Below are 19549 nucleotides of genomic sequence, written 5' to 3'. Positions count from 1 at the left end.
TGGATTTTGGAGTGTCCTTGTCGGGATTTGTGCTCATACAGCCACAAGTGTTTTGTAAGTGTGGTGAGGAGGCCTGGGGTGTTGGAGTGGAAGATCTCCTGCTATAGATCTTCCACTCCAACCTATTTAAAGCATATCTTCATGGAGCTAGAACAGTTTTTGGTTCCCTAGTTCAAGTTGAAGGGAAGATTTTATACCACCACGTCCCAAGACAGCTTGTACGGTTGTGTACCTCCAACTTTGTGGTAACAATTAGGGGAAGAATTACATACGGTTGAACAAGTCAGTTGTCCCAATACTCTTGTTCATGTGGTATATATTCTCTTGCTATTGAATGTTTTTTTTTATTTTTCTTTTGGTTATATTTTTATCTGTCTGTCTCTCTACCTATTAATCGGTCAAAGGTCAGGTGTCCCCATAACTTTGTCCATATCGTGTACATGTTAGCCTTAAGGTGCTTATAAAACTATAGCTTATATGTTACATGGTAACAGTTTGTGGATTAACCTATGAGCTTTGCTTTTTTTTTAAAACCATGGCTTTGGTTTTAGAAGACTTGCTTGACAAGTTTTTTTTCCTGGACACAAGTCGCAAAGTACTGAATACTCACGGCTGTTGTTAACGCTAGCTAAATGGACACATACTGGTTTGTTTTGAGGTAAACTGTAACGGCTGACTGCACGGCTCTTAAAGGCGCAGTGACTCATCTTTTTTCCCTGTAAGTGTGCAGGCAGCCGGTGAAAGCGGCCGTCGTGCGTTTTATAATCCGATAAGGCACCCAGGAAGCAGTGGCTGTGTGATCCGAGCTCGCTCGTTAGTTTAACTACGTTACGCCGGAGCCAGAAAAGTGAGTCACACCGGAGCCGCACTGGATCCTGGAGTTCATTACACGGTTCTGGTTTTTGGAAAAGGACACCGGTACACACTTACGCACTGTTCTGCACAAGCTACGCTGGATCATTAAAGCCTTGCACATAACTCCTACTCAGTGTGTGTGTGTTTGGGAATGCGGGAACGGGGCGGATGTGCGCTGGTGAAGAAAATAATCGTTACGATGTGATAAATTCTCTCTGCGACAGGGTTCACGATGTTCTTGTCTATTTGTCTAATGAGAGAAATTGAGTTTGAAATATTAATAAATGCTTACAATCTGAAGAGATGACAGGATTCTGAGAACACCATGCTACCAAAGAAGTGTGTGTGTGTGTGTGTGTGTGTGTGTGTGTGTGTGTGTGTGTGTGTGTGTGTGTGTGTGTGTGTGTGTGTGTGTGTGTGTGTGTGTGTGTATTTATATTTATTAGTCTCAGATGTTCCATTTGAACATTTGGATATCCTTTGACGGCTTCAGCTGTCTCTCTCTTAACATCACCCACATCTGAGGGCAGGCTTCAGTCCTGCACCTTGTACCATGCCCACCAACGTGCAGGCAATTACAACACACTCCCTCCCTCCTGCTCCAAACTCGCTGCAGATGGTGAGAAGCAAAAACGCAGCACACTGGCTTGAGATGGGAACCGCGGCTCGCTCTGGCTAATGAAGGTCCCCCGTGCTTAGAAGCAAAACACACACTCGCGTGCTCACCCACGCACACGCGCGCGCACACACACACACAAGCAACTGTCAGGAATTCAATGTGTTCATTAGGTGAGATATTTCCTGTTTGTGGCCACTGAGGTTGCATTAATTAGATCCAAGTAAGAAAGTGTGTGTGTGTGTGTGTTTGTGTGCGTGTTTGTGTTTGCCTGGGTGTTGCTTATACCTGCAGTGAAAATACACACTGAGAATACACTGAGACAGGGCTCTGATGTGGGACATTCCCTGTGTATAATAGCAGTGGATATATTAATGGGTTAAAAGAGAGTGTGTGTTTGTGTATATGTATATGTATATATCTGTGTGTGTGTTTGTCTACCTGCCTTGTAGTCTCTGTCTGTCCGTCTGTCTGTCTCTGTTGAAGTGTGTGTTTGTGTCTTTTAGTCCTGTGTGTGTGTGTGTCTGTCTACCTGCCTCGTAGTCTGTGTGTCTGTTGCGTGCGTGCGTGCGTGCGTGCGTGCGTGTGTGTCTTTTTGACTGTCTGTGTGTGTCTTTTGTCTGTTGAACTGTGTGTGTGTGTGTCTACCTGTCTAGCACTCTGTCTGTGTCTGTGTGTCAGTGTGTTTTGGTGTGTTAGTTTTCGTCTGTTTATATTCAAGTGCAGCATCTGTATATAGTGTTAACAATATACTAAATCGCTCTGTCTCTGTCTCTCTCTCTCTCTCTCTCTCTCTCTCTCTCTCTCGTTCCAGCGTCTGAAGGAGAGCAGGATGCCGCTGTGAAGTTGGATCAGGAACGGGCCGAAATCGTAGCCAGATATGACAAGGTGAGAGGGAGGATCAAACTCGCATTGTTCACATTCCCAACCAATCCCACTTTTTCCAGTCACACAGAGAATCCCCTCCAGATGTGTAGCTCATCTGAAGTCATCTGAAGCTCTTAGTGTTTGTCTAGTCCTGGATTTCAGAGCATGTTGTGCATGCAGTGGCACAGTAGACTGCAGAATAAAAACACTGATGCCTCCTGAATTGAGAGGTTTTTGCAAACACGCAACCTACGTCTACATTTCTGATAGCTACCACACATCTCGGAAAAGGTTGGGACAGCGCAATGCTTTCTGCTGTGTAGCATCCTCTCTTTTTTTTATCAACAGTCTGAATAAATTTGGAAACGGAGAAGTCGAGTTGCTGGAGTTTTGGCCGAAGAATAGTGTCTCATTTATGTCTGATACAGGATTTTATTTGCTCAACAGTCCTGGGTCTTTTTTGTCGTGTTTCATGCTTTCATACAATCAAAGCTTGGGCCATTTTACTCTATGTATGCTTTTAGTACATCTCATTGATGTTCCACTATATTTTGGATAGTGCTTGTGGAGATTTGTATTCGAAACGTGTTAAGCAGGGTTAAGGTCAGAGCTTTATAACAGCAGATCTTCCACTTTTACCCATTTGAAGCATATATTCATAGATCTGGCATTGTGGGCAGGTGCATTGTCATGCTGGAACAGTTTTTGGACCCCTAGTTTGGGTGAAGGGAAAATTTCATTTCACCACCTCCAAAGACATCTTGCACGGTTGTGTGGGACCAAATTTGTGTTAACAGTTTGGGGAAGAACCACATATGGCAGGCACAATATAATGTATATATGCTGCACGTGAGCATAATTGGGTGTTTATCGGTGTTTGATTGTCTCTGCTTGTCCCTGTAGTCGAGGACAGTTTGCAGTTTGATGGAGTCCAGGTGTGGCAGTACATTAGGTGACTGGCATTTTCATTAATTAAAGAAATTTGCTTTAGGGCATAGACAGGAACAGGGGTGTGAAGACGGGTGGTGAATGTGGTACCATCGATTAGTGGCGGATGGATGGATGAACGAGTAGCTTTAGGGATGAAATGATGGAAACGATATCAGTTATTAATAAGGGAATTTGGGTTTCCGTAGCAAGTGTCATTAATTCCAGTGTTATTGCGCTGCTGGTTTCCTAACCGTTGCTTTTGGGGCTTCTGTGTCGTGTACTTCATTCATTGTGGAGTTCTGCACTCATTTACTCACATGACATGCTGCTCTTTTGTTCCCATTGAGGAAGGTTTAAAAATGTTTAATTTTTTTTTCATTTTACCCAATTAGAACAGAGCTGTTTTTGGTTCTCGGTGAAGAGAAAGGAAAACTGTCCATGTAGTAACCCTCATTTTAGTTGCAGGGGGTGACGGAGACATCTTTGACCCTGCCTGCAAGAAATGAGAGGTTTCCAGGCAAATTCATATGAAACCATTGTCTCCGAGCATGTGTTTAATGCTGCAGATGGGGATCGCTCCTGTTTCAGGCACTGGGTCTGTCTGAGGATAAGGTGTAACTGCCGGAAACCATATAGAACCAGTGGTTTATATATGCATATATATATGCATACATTTCACTTTATTTATTATGACTCAACTTGTATACTTAAATGTTCTGATTTCTTTGTATGAATTCAATATTTGGCTTGATGGCTACATCTGGTGGAAATTTTGTGTCAATAGCCCACTTAGAAATCCCCTTACTGATAGAAAAGCTGATGTGTCAAATACTTATTTTCCCCACTGTATGTTTCTACGCCTCAACTGGAGACTACATGTGTAAATGTTTATTGATTGGACATGATTTGGAAAGGCACACAGTTCTCTGTTGAAGGCCTCACAGCTTACTATGGATTTCCAAACAAAAAACAGGCCATGAGGTCAAAGGAACTGCCCACAGAGCTCAGAGACAGGATTGATGCAAGGCACAGATCTGGGGAAAGGATCAAAAAAGAGCACAGTGGCCTTTCATAATTCTCAACTGAAAAAAAGTGTGGCACAACCAGGACTCTTCTTATAGCTGGTTATTCTGACTGAGCTCCAGAGATCCTGTGTGTTGATGAGACAAAGTTCCAGAGAGACAACTATCACTGCTAGCTTCTGCCGATCTGGGATTTATGGCAGAGTGGCTGGATGGAAGCCTCTCCTCAGTGCAGAACCCATGGAAGCTTGTTTTGACTGCACCCCAGACCTCCTCAACCCACATCACTACATGATTTTTTTTTCCATACCCTTGTGCACTGAATGAGCAGACATCTTTACAAGCACACTCCAAAATCTACTGGACCATCTTCCCTGAAGAGTGGAGGTTCATTATAACAGCAAAAGGGGGTTAAACTGTGGAATGGTTTAACCATTAAAAAGAAACCATGCAAATCTTATGCTCAGGACAAATTTTGTTCCTTCATATCATGTACGTTTTTTGGAACCAAACTTAGCTGTTAGGTTGTGAAGGATCTCTTTAGGTCACATTCTTAGATGAAGAGACTTGATTTGAAACCGTTGTTCAAATGATGTTGATTTCTCAAGTCTGACTGGCCAGAAAGTGTTTTGTGTTTTCAATGCCGGTTCGGATTCAGATCACAGTTTTACATTAGTACTCGTTATTATATTATCTCTCTAGTAACAGCGTACACTTGTATGTTTAAACCTGGATTTGGTTCTGCTCGAGTGTTCCCAGGTGTTGGAGTATCTAATGCATGTCTATGAAGTCAGATTTAGTTAAGAATAGTAGGAATATCAGGTCAGGTCTGGGATTGAGAGATCAGTTAAGAAAGTAACAGTAAAGGTGTAAACGTTTGTTATTACGGATTGTGATTTTGTTAATAGAGTTATGGTCTATTATGTACATTGATCGAGCTGCTGCAGGTTGTTAATAGACTTCAGCACAAATTGTGTAGTGTGTGTGTGTGTGTGTGTGTGTGTGTGTGTGTGTGTGTGTGTGTGTGTGCGCATGCATATCTGCTGCCACAGTTCCTCTCCTAGACTGTAATGACAAGAATTATTAGAATCCAATTAGACGTGTGTGTGTGTGTGTGTGTGTGTGTGTGTGTGTGTGTGAGAGAGAGAGAGAGAGAGAGAGAGAGAGAGAGAGAGACAAAACAGCATCGGGGTCTACTTAGTCCAACTACTTAATCCATCATTCCTGTAGTTTTTCCAAAGGTTTGTGTGTTTTTTTTGTAAGAAATATTCAGTGTGTGTGCGTGCGTGAGTGTGGATTTTTTTGTAAGAAATATTCGGTGTGTGTGTGTGTGTGTGTGTGTGTGTGTGTGTGTGTGTGTGTAATAAAAGCTAAGTGGGAAGTTTGTTGGAAAACTATCAGCTGTCCCCCAACAGGATTTTAGGCTCTTGAGAAAGCGACTCCTGTGCAGGACGTGTGTATTATAATGAGGTATTAGTTTTGTGTTAAAAGCCAGTGATTATATTCCAAGTTAAATAATTAGGTTTTGAAGTTTGTGACTGTTGTACCAAGGCCACTCCAGTACATGACACTGAGTTGCTCGCAGCGTGAAGCCTTCACACTGCACATTTTCATTCGCCACACATCTGATATTTATATGCATGAATATTTATAAGTTTCTCACCTTGGCTGCTTGCTCTCAATCCAAAAAGCCGATGTGTTGGTGTTTTTTTTAAACCGAGCCAGTGACACACATGTAGAGAGATACATACACAGTGTGTGTGAACAGATCTGTACTGATTATATTTCTCCTTTCTCAGGGTGTGGAAGGTGGGTCGGTTGAGCCTTGGGAGGAGGCGAACTACGACCTCTACAAAGTGGTGGACCGATTCGGCTTCCTGCAGTAAGAGACCAAACTCGCCTGGCAGTTTTATACCCAATTTATACACTTTTATAGAACACTGTTCCTTAACCTTAACCTGTCTGTGTTCTCCTCTGTACAGCATAAACATCTATATGTATCATACTGCAACCGAGCCTGCTTTATAGACTCCCTATGCACCTCCATACTCCTCTGCATACTTCTTTACTTCTCTACATAACTCTGTTCTGCCCTTTACACCTGTATAAGATTCCTCTGCACAGCTTCTTACTTTTCTACACACATCTGTATGTTACTGCTCACTTTTATATTCCTCTGTACACCTCTTCACTCTTCTGCACACACCCATTCTTGTCTATACTCTGCACTCTTTTATACTCATCTGTACTCCTCCACTCCATGACCTATTCACATCTATACTCCTCTAAACACCTATATACTTCTCTATGAATGTCTATACTCCTCTATGCACATCTATACTCCTTTATACACTTCTGTACTCCTTTATACACAACAAATACTCCTTTATACACGTCCATACTCCTTTGTACAGTTCTATACTCCTTTATACACTTCTGTACTCCTTTATACATTTCTACACACCCATATGCACGTCTCTGCTCCTTTATACACAACTATACTCCTTTATACAGTTTTAGACTCCTCTATACACATCTATACTCCTTTATACACGTCCATACTTCTTTATACAGTACTATACTCCCCTATGCGCATCTATATCTTTACGCTTCTATATTCCCATATACATGTCTTCACTCATTTTTTACTCTTCTATACTCCCCGACTCACATGTATTCTCATTTATACACTTCTATACTTCCCTATTCACGTCTTTACTCATTTATACTCTTCTATACTTCTTTATGCACTTCTATACTCCTTTATACACTAATATACACCCATATGTATGTCTGTACTCCTTTATACACGTCCATACTTCTTTATACAGTTCTATACTCCTCTATGCACATCTATACTCCTTTATACTCTTCTGTACGGACCTATTCACACACACACTTCTCTACACACCTCTCTACTCCTCTACACATTTCTATTTTTCTCTAAGCACTTCTTTCTTTTTTTCTTTTCCATATTGGCCTCTATACTACTGTAAACCTCTATACATCTCTTAACATTCCTCTGCTTCAGTAGGGGAAATAATTATTTGATCCCCTTCACAAAGAAATGAACAGTCTAGAATATTTATGGTAGATTTATTTTAACAGAGAGATACAGAATTAAACATTAACGAAAGGTTATAACTTTATTTGTATTTGATCGCGTGAAATAAATATTTGAACCCGTATCAAATTAGCAAGAATTCTGACTCCCACACACCTAAATTAGTCCTGTCCTTTAAAGAAATACTCCTAATATCACCTCATGATTAGTCTAAAAGACACCAGTCACAGAATCAACCTCTTTCATTTAAACCTCTCCTCCAGCATGGGCAAGACCAAAGAGCTGTCAAAGGACTTCAGGGACTTGATTGTAGACCTGCACAAGGCTGGAATGGGCTACAAGACCTTTAGATTGTTGCTTTGGCCGTATGTTTTTTTGTCATTGTCATGCTGGAAGACCTGTCCACCACCCATTTTCAGTGTTCTCAGGCCAGGAGGTTCTCATCCAAGATTCTACAGTGCAAAGCTCCATTCATGTGGTGACGTCTTCCTGTACCCTTAGCAGAGAAACAGCCCCAAAGCAGAATGTTTTCTCCTGAATGTTTGACAGTGAGGATGATGTTCTTGGGGTCGTATTCTACATTTCTCCGCCTCCAAACACGGCGAATTTTGGTCTCATCTAACCACATCATAATCTCCGGTGTCTTCTCTCAATCATTCAGGGGTTTGTTGGCAAACTTCAGACTGACCTGCTCATATGCATTCTTGAGCAGAGGGACCTTGATGTGTTACCAATGGTTTTCTTGGCGACTGTGGTCCCAGTTCCCTTCAGATCATTAATGGTGTCCTTCTGTGTAATTCTAGGCCGATCCCTCATCTTTCTCAGAATCATCCTTACCCCATGAGGTGAGATTTTTGCAGAGCGAAGCCGATTGACTTATCTTGTATTTCTTCCATTCTTGAATTGTCACCTCCTTAGCTGATGGTCCTGTAGCCCATCCCAGCCATGTGCAGGTCTACAATCTTGGCCCTGACATTCTTTGACAGCTCTTTGGCCATACTCATGCTGGTGGAGAGGTTTAGTGTCTTGTGTCTTTTATACACATAAATTGATATTAGGAGCACTTTCTTAAAGGGACGGGACTAATTTAGTGTGCAGGAGTCTTGCAGGCTGGTAGGGGTTCAAATACTTCTTTATACTCAATCAAATACAATTGTATATATAATATTAAATAATTTTTATTTATTTATTTTTTTTTAATTGTTGATTTTTTTTTTTATATATTCTTTCTCTCCCTGTTGGAATAAACCTACCGTAAAAAGTCTATACTGTTCTTTTCTTTGTAAAGGTGCGTACACTCCTGCACACACCTCTATACTTCTCATTACACAGTACTTTTCTACACACGTCTATACTCCTATACACCACACTATTTTTTAAGACACACCTATACTCCTCCACCACATTAAACACTACATATTTTCTGTTCTCTTACCAAAAATCTATATACACCTGCATTCTAAATAGACACACTTCACACTAATTACACAATTTGCACACTTCTCTTCTTCTGTATGCCTTTTTTTTTTTTGCTCCTCCTTCATCTGGCAGGGAATTTTGTGGCTTTCTCAGGCTTCTTCAACAGCAGAGCACTGTGGGATATTTATAGGGTGCCACATGTGCCTGGCAGAGCAGGAAGCCACAATCACAGGGTTACAAAGAAAAAGGGAGTGTTTTGACAGTGGAAAAAAAAAAAAAAGACAAGAGGATGTAAAATGTTGAGAAAGTGAATGCCTGTGCAAACAGCAGGTGGAAAAAGGGTCGGTTTTTGGAGAGGGGTAATGCTCGATACCCCTGCCGTGCAAGAGATGGGTGGGATGGATAGCGAAGGGAAGGGAACGATTATCCTGTAGGTAAACAACGGAACAAGTGACTTCCCTGGGTTTGCTTTCCTGGCTAAAAGACGGGAGATGGGAGATTATATGGAATGCGACTCATTAAAACAGAACCACGGATACACAGAATACTGTTGCATAATTCTCAGCAGAGTACCTACAATGGACTGCTGATATGCAATATAAATTAAGACCATTTTAATCTGTAAATTGTATTGTGAGTATCTAAAAAAATATCTATATATATTTTTTGAGGAGATATTATCTCTGTACAGTGTAATGGGGGTTTCCCCAACTAAAGGATTTACATTGTTCAATCAGAATTGCCAAGTCTTGACTATAGTGGGCTGATTGATATATATATCTGTGTGTGTCTGTTTTTTGGTTTGTTTGTTTTAGGGTGGAGGGGAGGGGGGGACACACCAGGTTGTCAAATCGTGGGTGTGACAACTTTTATGTTCTTTCACACACAAACAGCACACAGAAACAACTTTTTAATAAAGCGTCCAAAACTGCCTGCCGAGTGATAGTTTGAAACTGAAGCTTCCCTTGTAATGTAAGTTGTAATGAAAGGCAATGTGGAGAAACATTTGAAAAAAGCATTTTAAAGCAGCGATTAAGCCAGAGAACATTGCAGAAAGATACTGGAGAAATCTATAAAAACAAAAAAGTGTTTGTGATTCAGCGTTAATTGAGCACCCCTTGCAGTACCACCGTGGACCCCCAGGTGGGCCACATACCGCAGGTTGAAGACCCATGGTTTAGTGCAGAGGTCCCCAACCTTTTTTGCGCCACGGACCGGATTAATGTCAGATAATATTTTTTAATGGAACGGCCTTTAAGTTTTGGCGGATAAATAAAACAAAATAAAATGATACGACCAATGATATTTTCTAAATATAATAATAAACGTGAATCCACTGTGTTGTTTTTTGTTCATTTTGCTCGCTTGGGGGTTTCAGTTTAGCGGTAATGTATTATGTGTTACCGGCCGGAGCAGCCCCTTTAAGAAGGTAGCGGATGTAGGTAAGACATGTGACTGAGGCATCATGACGTACATCAAGAGTGAGTCATAGACAGATGTGGAGGAGAGAATCTGGTAATTTTCCAAAATAAAACATTCAGAATCAGATAATGAATAAAACGGAAATAATGTAAGTTATGTATTCTTTCTGTACCAATTGACCCCATGGACCGGTGTCGGTCCGCAGCCTGGTGGTTGGGGACCACTGGTCTAGTGTGTCCTTCAACTGACACTTTTTCCACTGTAAAGTCTATAAAACTTTTAAATGTGTATTAAATGTAACGTAACATAAACATGGTGCACGGGCTGATGGTGAGGTGAGACCTTTATGGCAGTGCTTATGTGACTATATATAAAAAAAAAAAAGATTTCTGTAATCTGTGTCGTTCCCATCAGTTTGCAATGTCTTCTGGGCCAAAAGCATTCCTGAGGTGTACAGTGAAGTTGATGCGATCCTGATGCATCTAACAGCAGTTCAACAACCTTCACTTGTTCTGATTATGAGTGAGGATTTAACCAGAGGGAGGATTTAGCCAGGGCAAGTTTAAAGTCATCGCTCAAGTCAATATTAAACACCACTGCTGCAGTGTCCACGCTCGTCCTCCGCAATAAAGCAACTCCAAATGACCCCAAATGTTCTCATGGAATGTTGTCCTTTCCTGTTTGTGTCAATTTTTCTCACTTTGAACCCGATCGAGCCGAGTGGCGTCACGGGTGACCCGTTGTCATAGCGATGTTCATTTATCTACCAAGTCCACTTCCTGTGGAACAGATCGCTTCCGCTTTGTGGACCAAAAGTGCATTTGTGTGACCTCAGCAACATGACAGTTCTATGATTGATGAGTTTGTATTAGTTCCCCGATAGTACTGCACCACCAGTGGTTTAACCTGAAGTTCTAAAAGTTTCTTCCCACTTTTTACTGGGACATGTTGGGATTTTGAAGAGGTTTCGCTGAGGAAAGCAAAATTACAATTGGAGGAGTAATTTTCCTGGTGACAGAATGATGAAATAACTCTGCAAGGGAGCTGAATTAATGTCTTAATGTGAAAACTCTCTCTCTCTCTCTCTCTCTCTCTCTCTCTCTCGCTCTCTCTCGCTCTCTCTCTCTTTTACACACACACACACTCACTGTTTCACTCTCTCTCTCTTTGCCTGTCCTTTCTTTTAGAGAGAATGAACTTCCAGCCTCTAATGCCATAGAGGAAAAGGTGAGCACCAAAATTCCACCACACCGAGTTTCTGAGGTTGGGATTATGCATTCTTCACCATTCTGTATAATAATAATAATTATTATTATAAGTTATTATAAATTGGTATGTCCTTATTCACATTTAAAAAGCCTGTTTGGGAAAATACTATAGAAATAAAACTTGGATATATTTGAGAGTAGTCAATGTGCAGCTTGTATAGCAGTACAGATTTACTGTCCTCTCAAAAAATAACTCAACATACAGCTATTTATTTTCTAAATAACTGGCAACAAAAGTGAGTACACTCTAACTGATCGCAGCTGTACAACGCTTAACCGTGCAAAGCCACATGTTCTATTCATCATGTTCATGTTTTTGTCTGCTTGACAGGACCATTCACATTTGTGTTTCTTGTATTAGAGAAGTTAAAATGTGGTACTTAGATGTTCAAAATGGCACCTCATGGTAATTTGGGAATTAGAATTGTTGCTCTTTATAAAGACGGTCGAGGCTATAAGAAGATCGGTAACACCCTGAAACTGAGTTACAGTATAGTGGCCAGGGTCATACAGAGGTTTTCCAAGATGGGTTCCACTCGGAACAGGACTCGCAAGGGTCCATCAAAGGAGTCGAGTCAGGTGCAGAAGCTGCTTTAAAAAAAAACAGACGCATGAGTCCTACAGCATTGCTTTAGAGGTTGCAGAAGCGGAAGGTCCACTTGCCAGTGCTCAGACCGTACGCCGCACACTGCAACAAGTCAGTTTGCATGGCCGTCAAATATCCGTCAAATGTGACTTAATGAATGAATTAATAATGCATTCATTTATTTCATTTGGTAAAACATTTGATGCAAACACAGTGTTAGTTGATTTGTTCCCTTACATGACATGACCTTTCATTTAAATAATAAACTAAATAAAAACATTATTATTACTAACATTAAGTATTTGTATTAAGGTTATAGTGATGTATTAAGATGATATAGTGATAGTGATGATACCATCAATAACTGTTGAGGGTATTGTGACTGGATTTGTGGATTTGCGGACTGTTGATTTATTGATTGATTTATTTTATTTCCTCAACTACAAAATCTGTGTATAAAATCTAACGTGTATAAAAAACTAACATGTATAAAATCTAAATGGATTTGACAAGTAGTGTTACAGCTAGTTCAGCTTCACCTGTGACCAGAGGGAAGTGATTACCGATGAGATTCATGTAATAAGGCGTAATGAGTAGAGATAATAAGCTTGCGTAATTCCGCGCCAACACTGAGCTCCCCATGCAATATTACTCCACGGTAAACTGGTAAACAAACATAGCCATGTACTGTTTATGTGGAGGAAGGGAGTGAAACGCGGCGTTCCGGACCGACGGTATCAGCAATCAATTTGGGAAAGTTACACAGATGCTTTATCTTGTCGGGAATTATCAAGTATACCCCTGATGAAGTGCACCGCTGAACCTGCTCTGGTCACACAAGTATTTTAACGAGCAACAAGCAGATAATTGTGCTCTCTAGAGACTTCTTAATTGAACAGTAGCTGATGGGTCAGATTCAGACTGCATTAGAAGGAGACACTGGCAAGCTTTTAAAACGGTAAGGACCTGACTGAAGTATTAATGAATAGCACTGGTGTCTGAGTAGCCAGTTTTTTTATTTATTATTATTATTATTATTATTATTATTATTATTATTATTATTATTTGTCAGTATGTCTGAGGTCTACATATTGACGTATACCATATTGGTATTAATGCTTCTTTATTTACATGCAACTCAGTTCTATGTGACGATATACAGATGGGTGAGATGTTAAATAAAAAGACTAACAGTATTAGAATGATGTCACTAATGTCCCCATAATCCACTCGTGCAGCTTAAGTGTTTCTTCAGGGGTGCACAAACTTTTTCAGCATGCGAGCTACTTATAAAATTACCCAGCCAAAATGATCTACCTACTATAAAAATGCATAAATAAATAGCAATTTTTTGAAATGTCCGATCTACCCACACTACCTTTGCGATCGACCGGTAGATCGGCGTATTGGGCGTATTGGTACATCATGAGGTCTCCTAAATTTTGTACACTATAGACCAGTTTGATTTGAAAATATTTTGTATGTATTAGCGATGGTAAGATACACCGATTCACATCGATGCATCGCTGTAAAAGTTAACGATGTGATGCATGGATTTTTAAAAGTGTGCATCAGATACAAGTTGCTATTTTTAAACATATAATTATTAGTATGTGTGCTATTTATAAATGATCAATCATTTGTGACCAATATTTTATATGTAGATTGATTTATTTTCTGTTTCTTAAGCGCAGCGGTGCTAAATTAAATCAATCAGCATAGAATACAGATTAACATGGCAGAGGCAGAGCTGCATCTTTCTGGAGATATAACATGAAAAGAACATCTGGTTTTATTTAATCTTTTACAAAGGCTTGTTTGTAAAAGGGCCATGCTTTAGAAGTCAAAAGGCACTCAAGTAAATGTATGATTTGCTGAGTGTCTGAAACAAAGAATTAAATCAAACTATATACCATATTGAATTGCACAAAATCATATTTCTTTCCATAGCATCAAATCTCATTGTGCTCAATCAAATGGAAATCGGATTGCAGTGCAATGTAATGGGGTGAATTGTATCAAATCATCATATGTGTCTTTAAGGTATCATATACTGTATATGTATCATATATACTGTATATACTACTAGCAGACTAAATCTAATTTTTCCAAGTAATGTTTCCTTATTTGGTTTTCTCATGACCGAGTTCTGGTCTGACATCAGGTGACTGTGGCTCTCAGACCAGTTTTTTTTTTCAGACCATTTTCATCCCTATGAAGCCATTTAATGATGTCTTGTGCTCGTGTCATCTTAGAAAAAAACTACTGTTTCGTGAAAAATGTTTCATAATAGCCACTGCTTTTTTATTTTTTAATTTTAATTCATTTATTTTGTCATATCCAGTTTGTTTACAAATGTTCATTTTTTTTGTTTGTTTTACTCAGCAAAAGCAACTGGAATTGGAGAGGACAGAAAAATGGTTAAAGATGCTGAAAAGCTGGGACAAGTACAAGAATAGCGAAAAGGTATATGTGTGTGTGTGTGTGTGTGTGTGTGTGTATGCATGTGTGAGTGTTTCCCCCTGTTTGTGATTCACCACTTTAAATATTGAATCATCTAGAAGACAGGAGAATAAGAATTTTCTGTATTTAACGTATAAGGAAAGTATAAATTGGTGTAATATTGTCAGCTGTGCAGACAGAAAGCAGCAGCAAATCCCGGAAATTCATCTGGATAGTGGATTTCAAACGTCTGTGGATTTTTGAACGTATCCGGTTTTCCTCACAATAAGATGCAATTTCAGTTTTTCAAGCAAAGTTTAATGATTTATGACAAGAACACAAAAACCACTTTGATGTAAGAATACAGTTCAAATGACCGATATCACAGTATTATTAGATGTGACATAGGAGACAATTCAGGTGAATAGAATTAGAAAAATTCCAAAACAGGTTTTCCAGTTGTTACCCTCTTAGTGTTCCTTCGACCCTCGTCTTCTTTCGCGTGTGCGCACTGAATTGAACAGTAACTGCTCGAGCAGAAAATGGGTGTTCTGCTGAATTTGTAATGCTCTTGCAGTGTGCGTCCCATGTGACAGCATTGCTTTTTGGGCACTTGAGGGCCTGACACAACAGCATGTAAGAGTGTTAGTGTGAAAAAGTGTTGCAACGTGGTAGTTTGACAAGAGCTGAGAAGGAGGCAAGCAGAGAAAGCCAATTCACCACACATTGCATCATCGTCTCAAACACCACCCCGAGCTCTTATTGTTACTAAACAGTTTTATACAAATCCAGATACCTAATGAGCAAACCAGAGGCGACTGTGCCAAGGAAGCACTCTCGAAGAACACATTAGGAGCCAGATAGCATCTTGGGGTCTGGTGACACTGGATAGTGAATTGTTGATATATAACTAATGAAGTATATTACAGTGAGAAAAATAAGTATTTGAACACCCTGCTATTTTGCAAGTTCTCCCACTTAGAAATCATGGAGGGTCTGAAATTGTCATCGTAGATGCATGTCCACTGTGAGAGACATAATCTAAAAAAAAAAAAATCAAGAAATCACAATGTATGATTTTTGAACTATTTATTTGTATGATACAGCTGCAAATAAGTATTTGAACACCTGAGAAAGTCAATGTTAATATTTGGTACAGTAGCCTTTGTTTGCAATTACAGAGGTCAAACGTGTCCTGTAGTTTTTCACCAGGTTTGCACACACTGCAGGAGGGATTTTGGCCCACTCCTCCACACAGATCTTCTCTAGATCATTCAGGTTTCTGGCCTGTCTCTGAGAAACAAGGAGATTCTCTATTGGGTTTAGGTCTGGAGACTGGCTAGGCCACGGCAGGACCTTGATATGCTTCTTACAGAGCCACTCCCTGGTTATCCTGGCTGTGTGCTTCGGGTCATTGTCATGTTGGAAGACCCAGCCTCGACCCATCTTCAATGCTCTAACTGAGGGAAGGAGGTTGTTCCTCAAAATCTCGCAATACATGGCCCCGGTCATCCTCTCCTTAATACAGTGCAGTCGCCCTGTCCCATGTGCAGAAAAAGACCCCCAAAGCATGATGCTACCACCCCCATGCTTCACAGTAGGGATGGTGTTCTTGGGATGGTATTCATCATTCTTCTTCCTCCAAACACCTTTAGTGGAATTATGACCCAAAAGTTCTATTTTGGTCTCATCTGAACACATGACTTTCTCCCATGACTCCTCTGGATCATCCAAATGGTCATTGGCAAACTTAAGACGTGCCTGGACATGTGCTGGTTTAAGCAGGGGAACCTTTCGTGCCATGCATGATTTCAAACCATGACGTCTTAGTCTATTACCAACAGTAACCTTGGAAACGGTGGTCCCAGCTCTTTTCAGGTCATTGACCAGCTCCTCCCGTGTAGTTCTGGGCTGATTTCTCACCTTCCTTAGGATCATTGAGACCCCACGAGGTGAGATCTTGCATGGAGCCCAAGTCCGTGGGGGGATTGACAGTCATGTTTAGCTTCTTCCATTTTCTAATGATTGCTCCAACAGTGGACCTTTTTTCACCAAGCTGCTTTGCAATTTCCTCGTAGCCCTTTCCAGCCTTGTGGAGGTGTACAATTTTGTCTCTAGTGTCTTTGGACAGCTCTTTGGTCTTGGCCATGTTAGTAGTTGGATTCTTACTGATTGTATGGGTGGACAGGTGTCTTTATGCAGCTAACGACCTCAAACAGGTGCATCTAATTTAGGATAATAAATGTAGTGGAGGTGGACATTTTAAAGGCAGACTAACAGGTCTTTAAGGGTCAGAATTCTAGCTGATAGACAGGTGTTCAAATACTTATTTGCAGCTGTATCAAACAAATAAATAGTTTAAATATCATATATTGTGATTTCTGGATTTTTTTTTTAGATTATGTCTCTCACAGTGGACATGCACCTACGATGACAATTTCAGACCCCTCCATGATTTCTAAGTGGGAGAACTTGCAAAATAGCAGGGTGTTCAAATACTTATTTTCCTCACTGTAAGTATATTATAGCCTTGGTTATGGAAAGGAAAGGCAAATTGAAATAACTGGCTTAATGATGTACACGATTGTGTGTATCTGCATGTTGTGAAAGTCGATCACCGAATCAGGGTTTGGTACGTGTTAATTACGGAAGAGATTCTAGAAAAGATGCCATGCAGTGAGGCAGGTCTGAAAGAAGAGAAGGGCCACAGAAGGAAAAGTGCCTAATGAATCACGTGCTAATATCAGTAGTGTCGGCTATATTATAGGGTTATGAATACAGATGCAAATGAGACCAGGGGGTTAATTTCTTATTTTTCACTCTATTCTCCGTATTGTTGTATTATTACAATATTAATATTATTATAACTATATTTGTGTATTATTACAATATTCTTTTCAAGTAAAAGTACTGTTAGTTTAATGAAATTTTACTTAAAGTTACTGGTCTAAAAATCTACTCGCGTAAAAGTAAATAGTAGATTTCAAATTTACTCAGTGTAAAATTTGCTGAGGTCCTTCTTTCGGCTGCTCCCATTAGGGGTCGCCACAGCGGATCACCCGTCTCCATACCCCTCTGTCCTCTACATCTGCATTTTTCGCACCAACTACCTGCATGTCTTCCCTCACCACATCCATGAACCTCCTCCTTGGTCTTCCTCCCTTTCCTCCTTCCTGGTGGCTCCGTCCTCAGCATTCTTCTACCGATATACCCCATGTCCCTCCTCTGCACAGGTCCAAACCATCTCAATCGGGCCTTTCTCACCTTGTCTCCAAAACGTCCTACATGCGCTGTCCCTCTAATAAACTCATTTCTAAACCTGTTCATCCTCATCACTCCCAACGAAAACCTCAACATCTTCAGCTCTGCTACCTCCAGCTCCACCTCCTGTCTTTAGTCAATGCCACTGTCTCTAAACCATACACCATCACCATCAAAAATAGTATTTTCATGAGCTTTCCACCTGCATAATACTGATCTATTTGTATTGACAGGCATTTGCACATTTTACAGCCTGTACTTGTTTTCATTCATGTATTGTTCAGTAACGATTTTTCCAAAGTCCTTTAAAAAACTCTCTCACTCTTTTTTTTTTTTTTTTTTTTTTTTTTTCAGTTTAAAGCAGTGTAAATTGCTTGGAAGGTGTATATCCAGTGTTAAAAGTCTGTACTCTAGGAAAGGGACGTTTAAGGTAGTCATAGGTAGTGAAATATAATTTTTAGTCAAAAGATTTATTTTTGAATAGACCAGCCAACCAACATCTGGCTAAAAAAAGATGCTCCAGCTTGGTGCTCGGTTTACGCCACAGTTCTGTGCTGAGCAGGAGAGCAAACATACTGCAGCAATTTTCTTCGAAAAGACGATGACAGCCATTTGAATGGCTCACAGTAATAACAGTGCGTGCCTCGAACCACCATATGCGCCCCATATATATCCCAAGCAAAAATATCCCTGGTTGTAATGTTCAGTGTTTAATCATATGATGGTTCAGGCACCGTGAGCAGTGTTTTGTCTTTTTTTTGTTTTTTTCACAAATGCTGAAATGAAACCTTGGCATATCTACTGTGATATTTAGTTCAGAAGATTGAACCACTTGAATGGTTCACTAAGACTTAGGTTATACAAGAACATGCACATTGTGATGCACTTATCCAACTGTTTATCTTACTGTTAAGACAGATGTGGTAGAGTTCTGAGAAATTGTAATAAAGCTGTGTGTGTGTGTGTGTGTGTGTGTGTGTGTGTGTGTGTGTGTGTGTGTGCAGATGGTAAGAAGGGTCTATAAAGGAATCCCACTACAGCTTCGAGGACAGGTGTGGTGTCTCCTTCTTGACGTCCCCAAAATAAAAGAGGAAAAGAAAGATTTCTATGAGGTACACACCCCAACACACACCTACATACCTACCTTCATATTTATTAGAGGAAAAGTCCATTTTATTATATAGTAAAGTTGATATTTATGTATTTTCTGGTCCTGCTAATTCGTTGCTCAGTGCTGCATTTCTTGTTTCTGATTCCTGTGAGAAAATGAGCATTTTTCTACCGTTTCCACGTCTCAGAGGGGGACACTTACAATAGAGGAACATTTGTTCAACAATCTGAACAACGTGATATTTTGCCTGGTTTCATTGTTAGCAAAACGCTCATGTTAATGAGAAATTCAAGATCGAAGTAGTCGAGACAATAAAACGATCAGAATTGTATTTTAATTTATAGTTGATAGTGTGTAAACATAGATAGGGTTTCCTGGAGGTCTAGTGGTTAGGATTCGGCGCTCCTCCGCCTTGGCCCGGGTTCGATTACTGGTCAGGGAACCAAACCCAGCCATTAGGGTTGCACAAGCCAGTGCACTCTTAGTGCCGGTCCCAATCCCGGATAAATCTCCAAAGAGTTCAATCTCTGTTTCTCATGGTCTGAGAGTCCTTCATGTGCCTTTTGGCAAACTCCAGGTGGACTGTCATGTGCCTTTTACCGAGGAGTGGCTTCAGTCTGGCCACTCTACATACAGGCCTGATTGGTGGAGTGCTGCAGAGACGGTTGTTCTTCCACAAAGAAATG

At 40.3% G+C, this 19549-nt stretch overlaps 1 protein-coding gene across 3 annotated transcripts in view; it reads left to right on the top strand.

The window, feature by feature from the left end:
• usp6nl (USP6 N-terminal like) overlaps nt 1–19549 on the top strand; it is an 89360-nt gene that overhangs the window by 49733 nt on the left and 20078 nt on the right. For all 3 annotated transcript variants that reach the window (XM_083528395.1, XM_083528393.1, XM_083528394.1), the window contains 5 exons: nt 2286–2359; nt 6090–6172; nt 11383–11422; nt 14435–14515; nt 18757–18864. In XM_083528395.1, the coding sequence (XP_083384521.1) occupies nt 2286–2359; nt 6090–6172; nt 11383–11422; nt 14435–14515; nt 18757–18864 (386 nt within the window). The remainder of the gene's footprint in view (nt 1–2285; nt 2360–6089; nt 6173–11382; nt 11423–14434; nt 14516–18756; nt 18865–19549) is intronic.

The sequence above is a fragment of the Silurus aristotelis genome, assembly GCF_946808225.1.
Source record: "Silurus aristotelis genome assembly, chromosome: 24".
Lineage (NCBI taxonomy): Eukaryota > Metazoa > Chordata > Actinopteri > Siluriformes > Siluridae > Silurus > Silurus aristotelis.
Note: the sequence above shows the minus strand (reverse complement) of the source record. Positions and strands in the feature narration are given on the sequence as shown.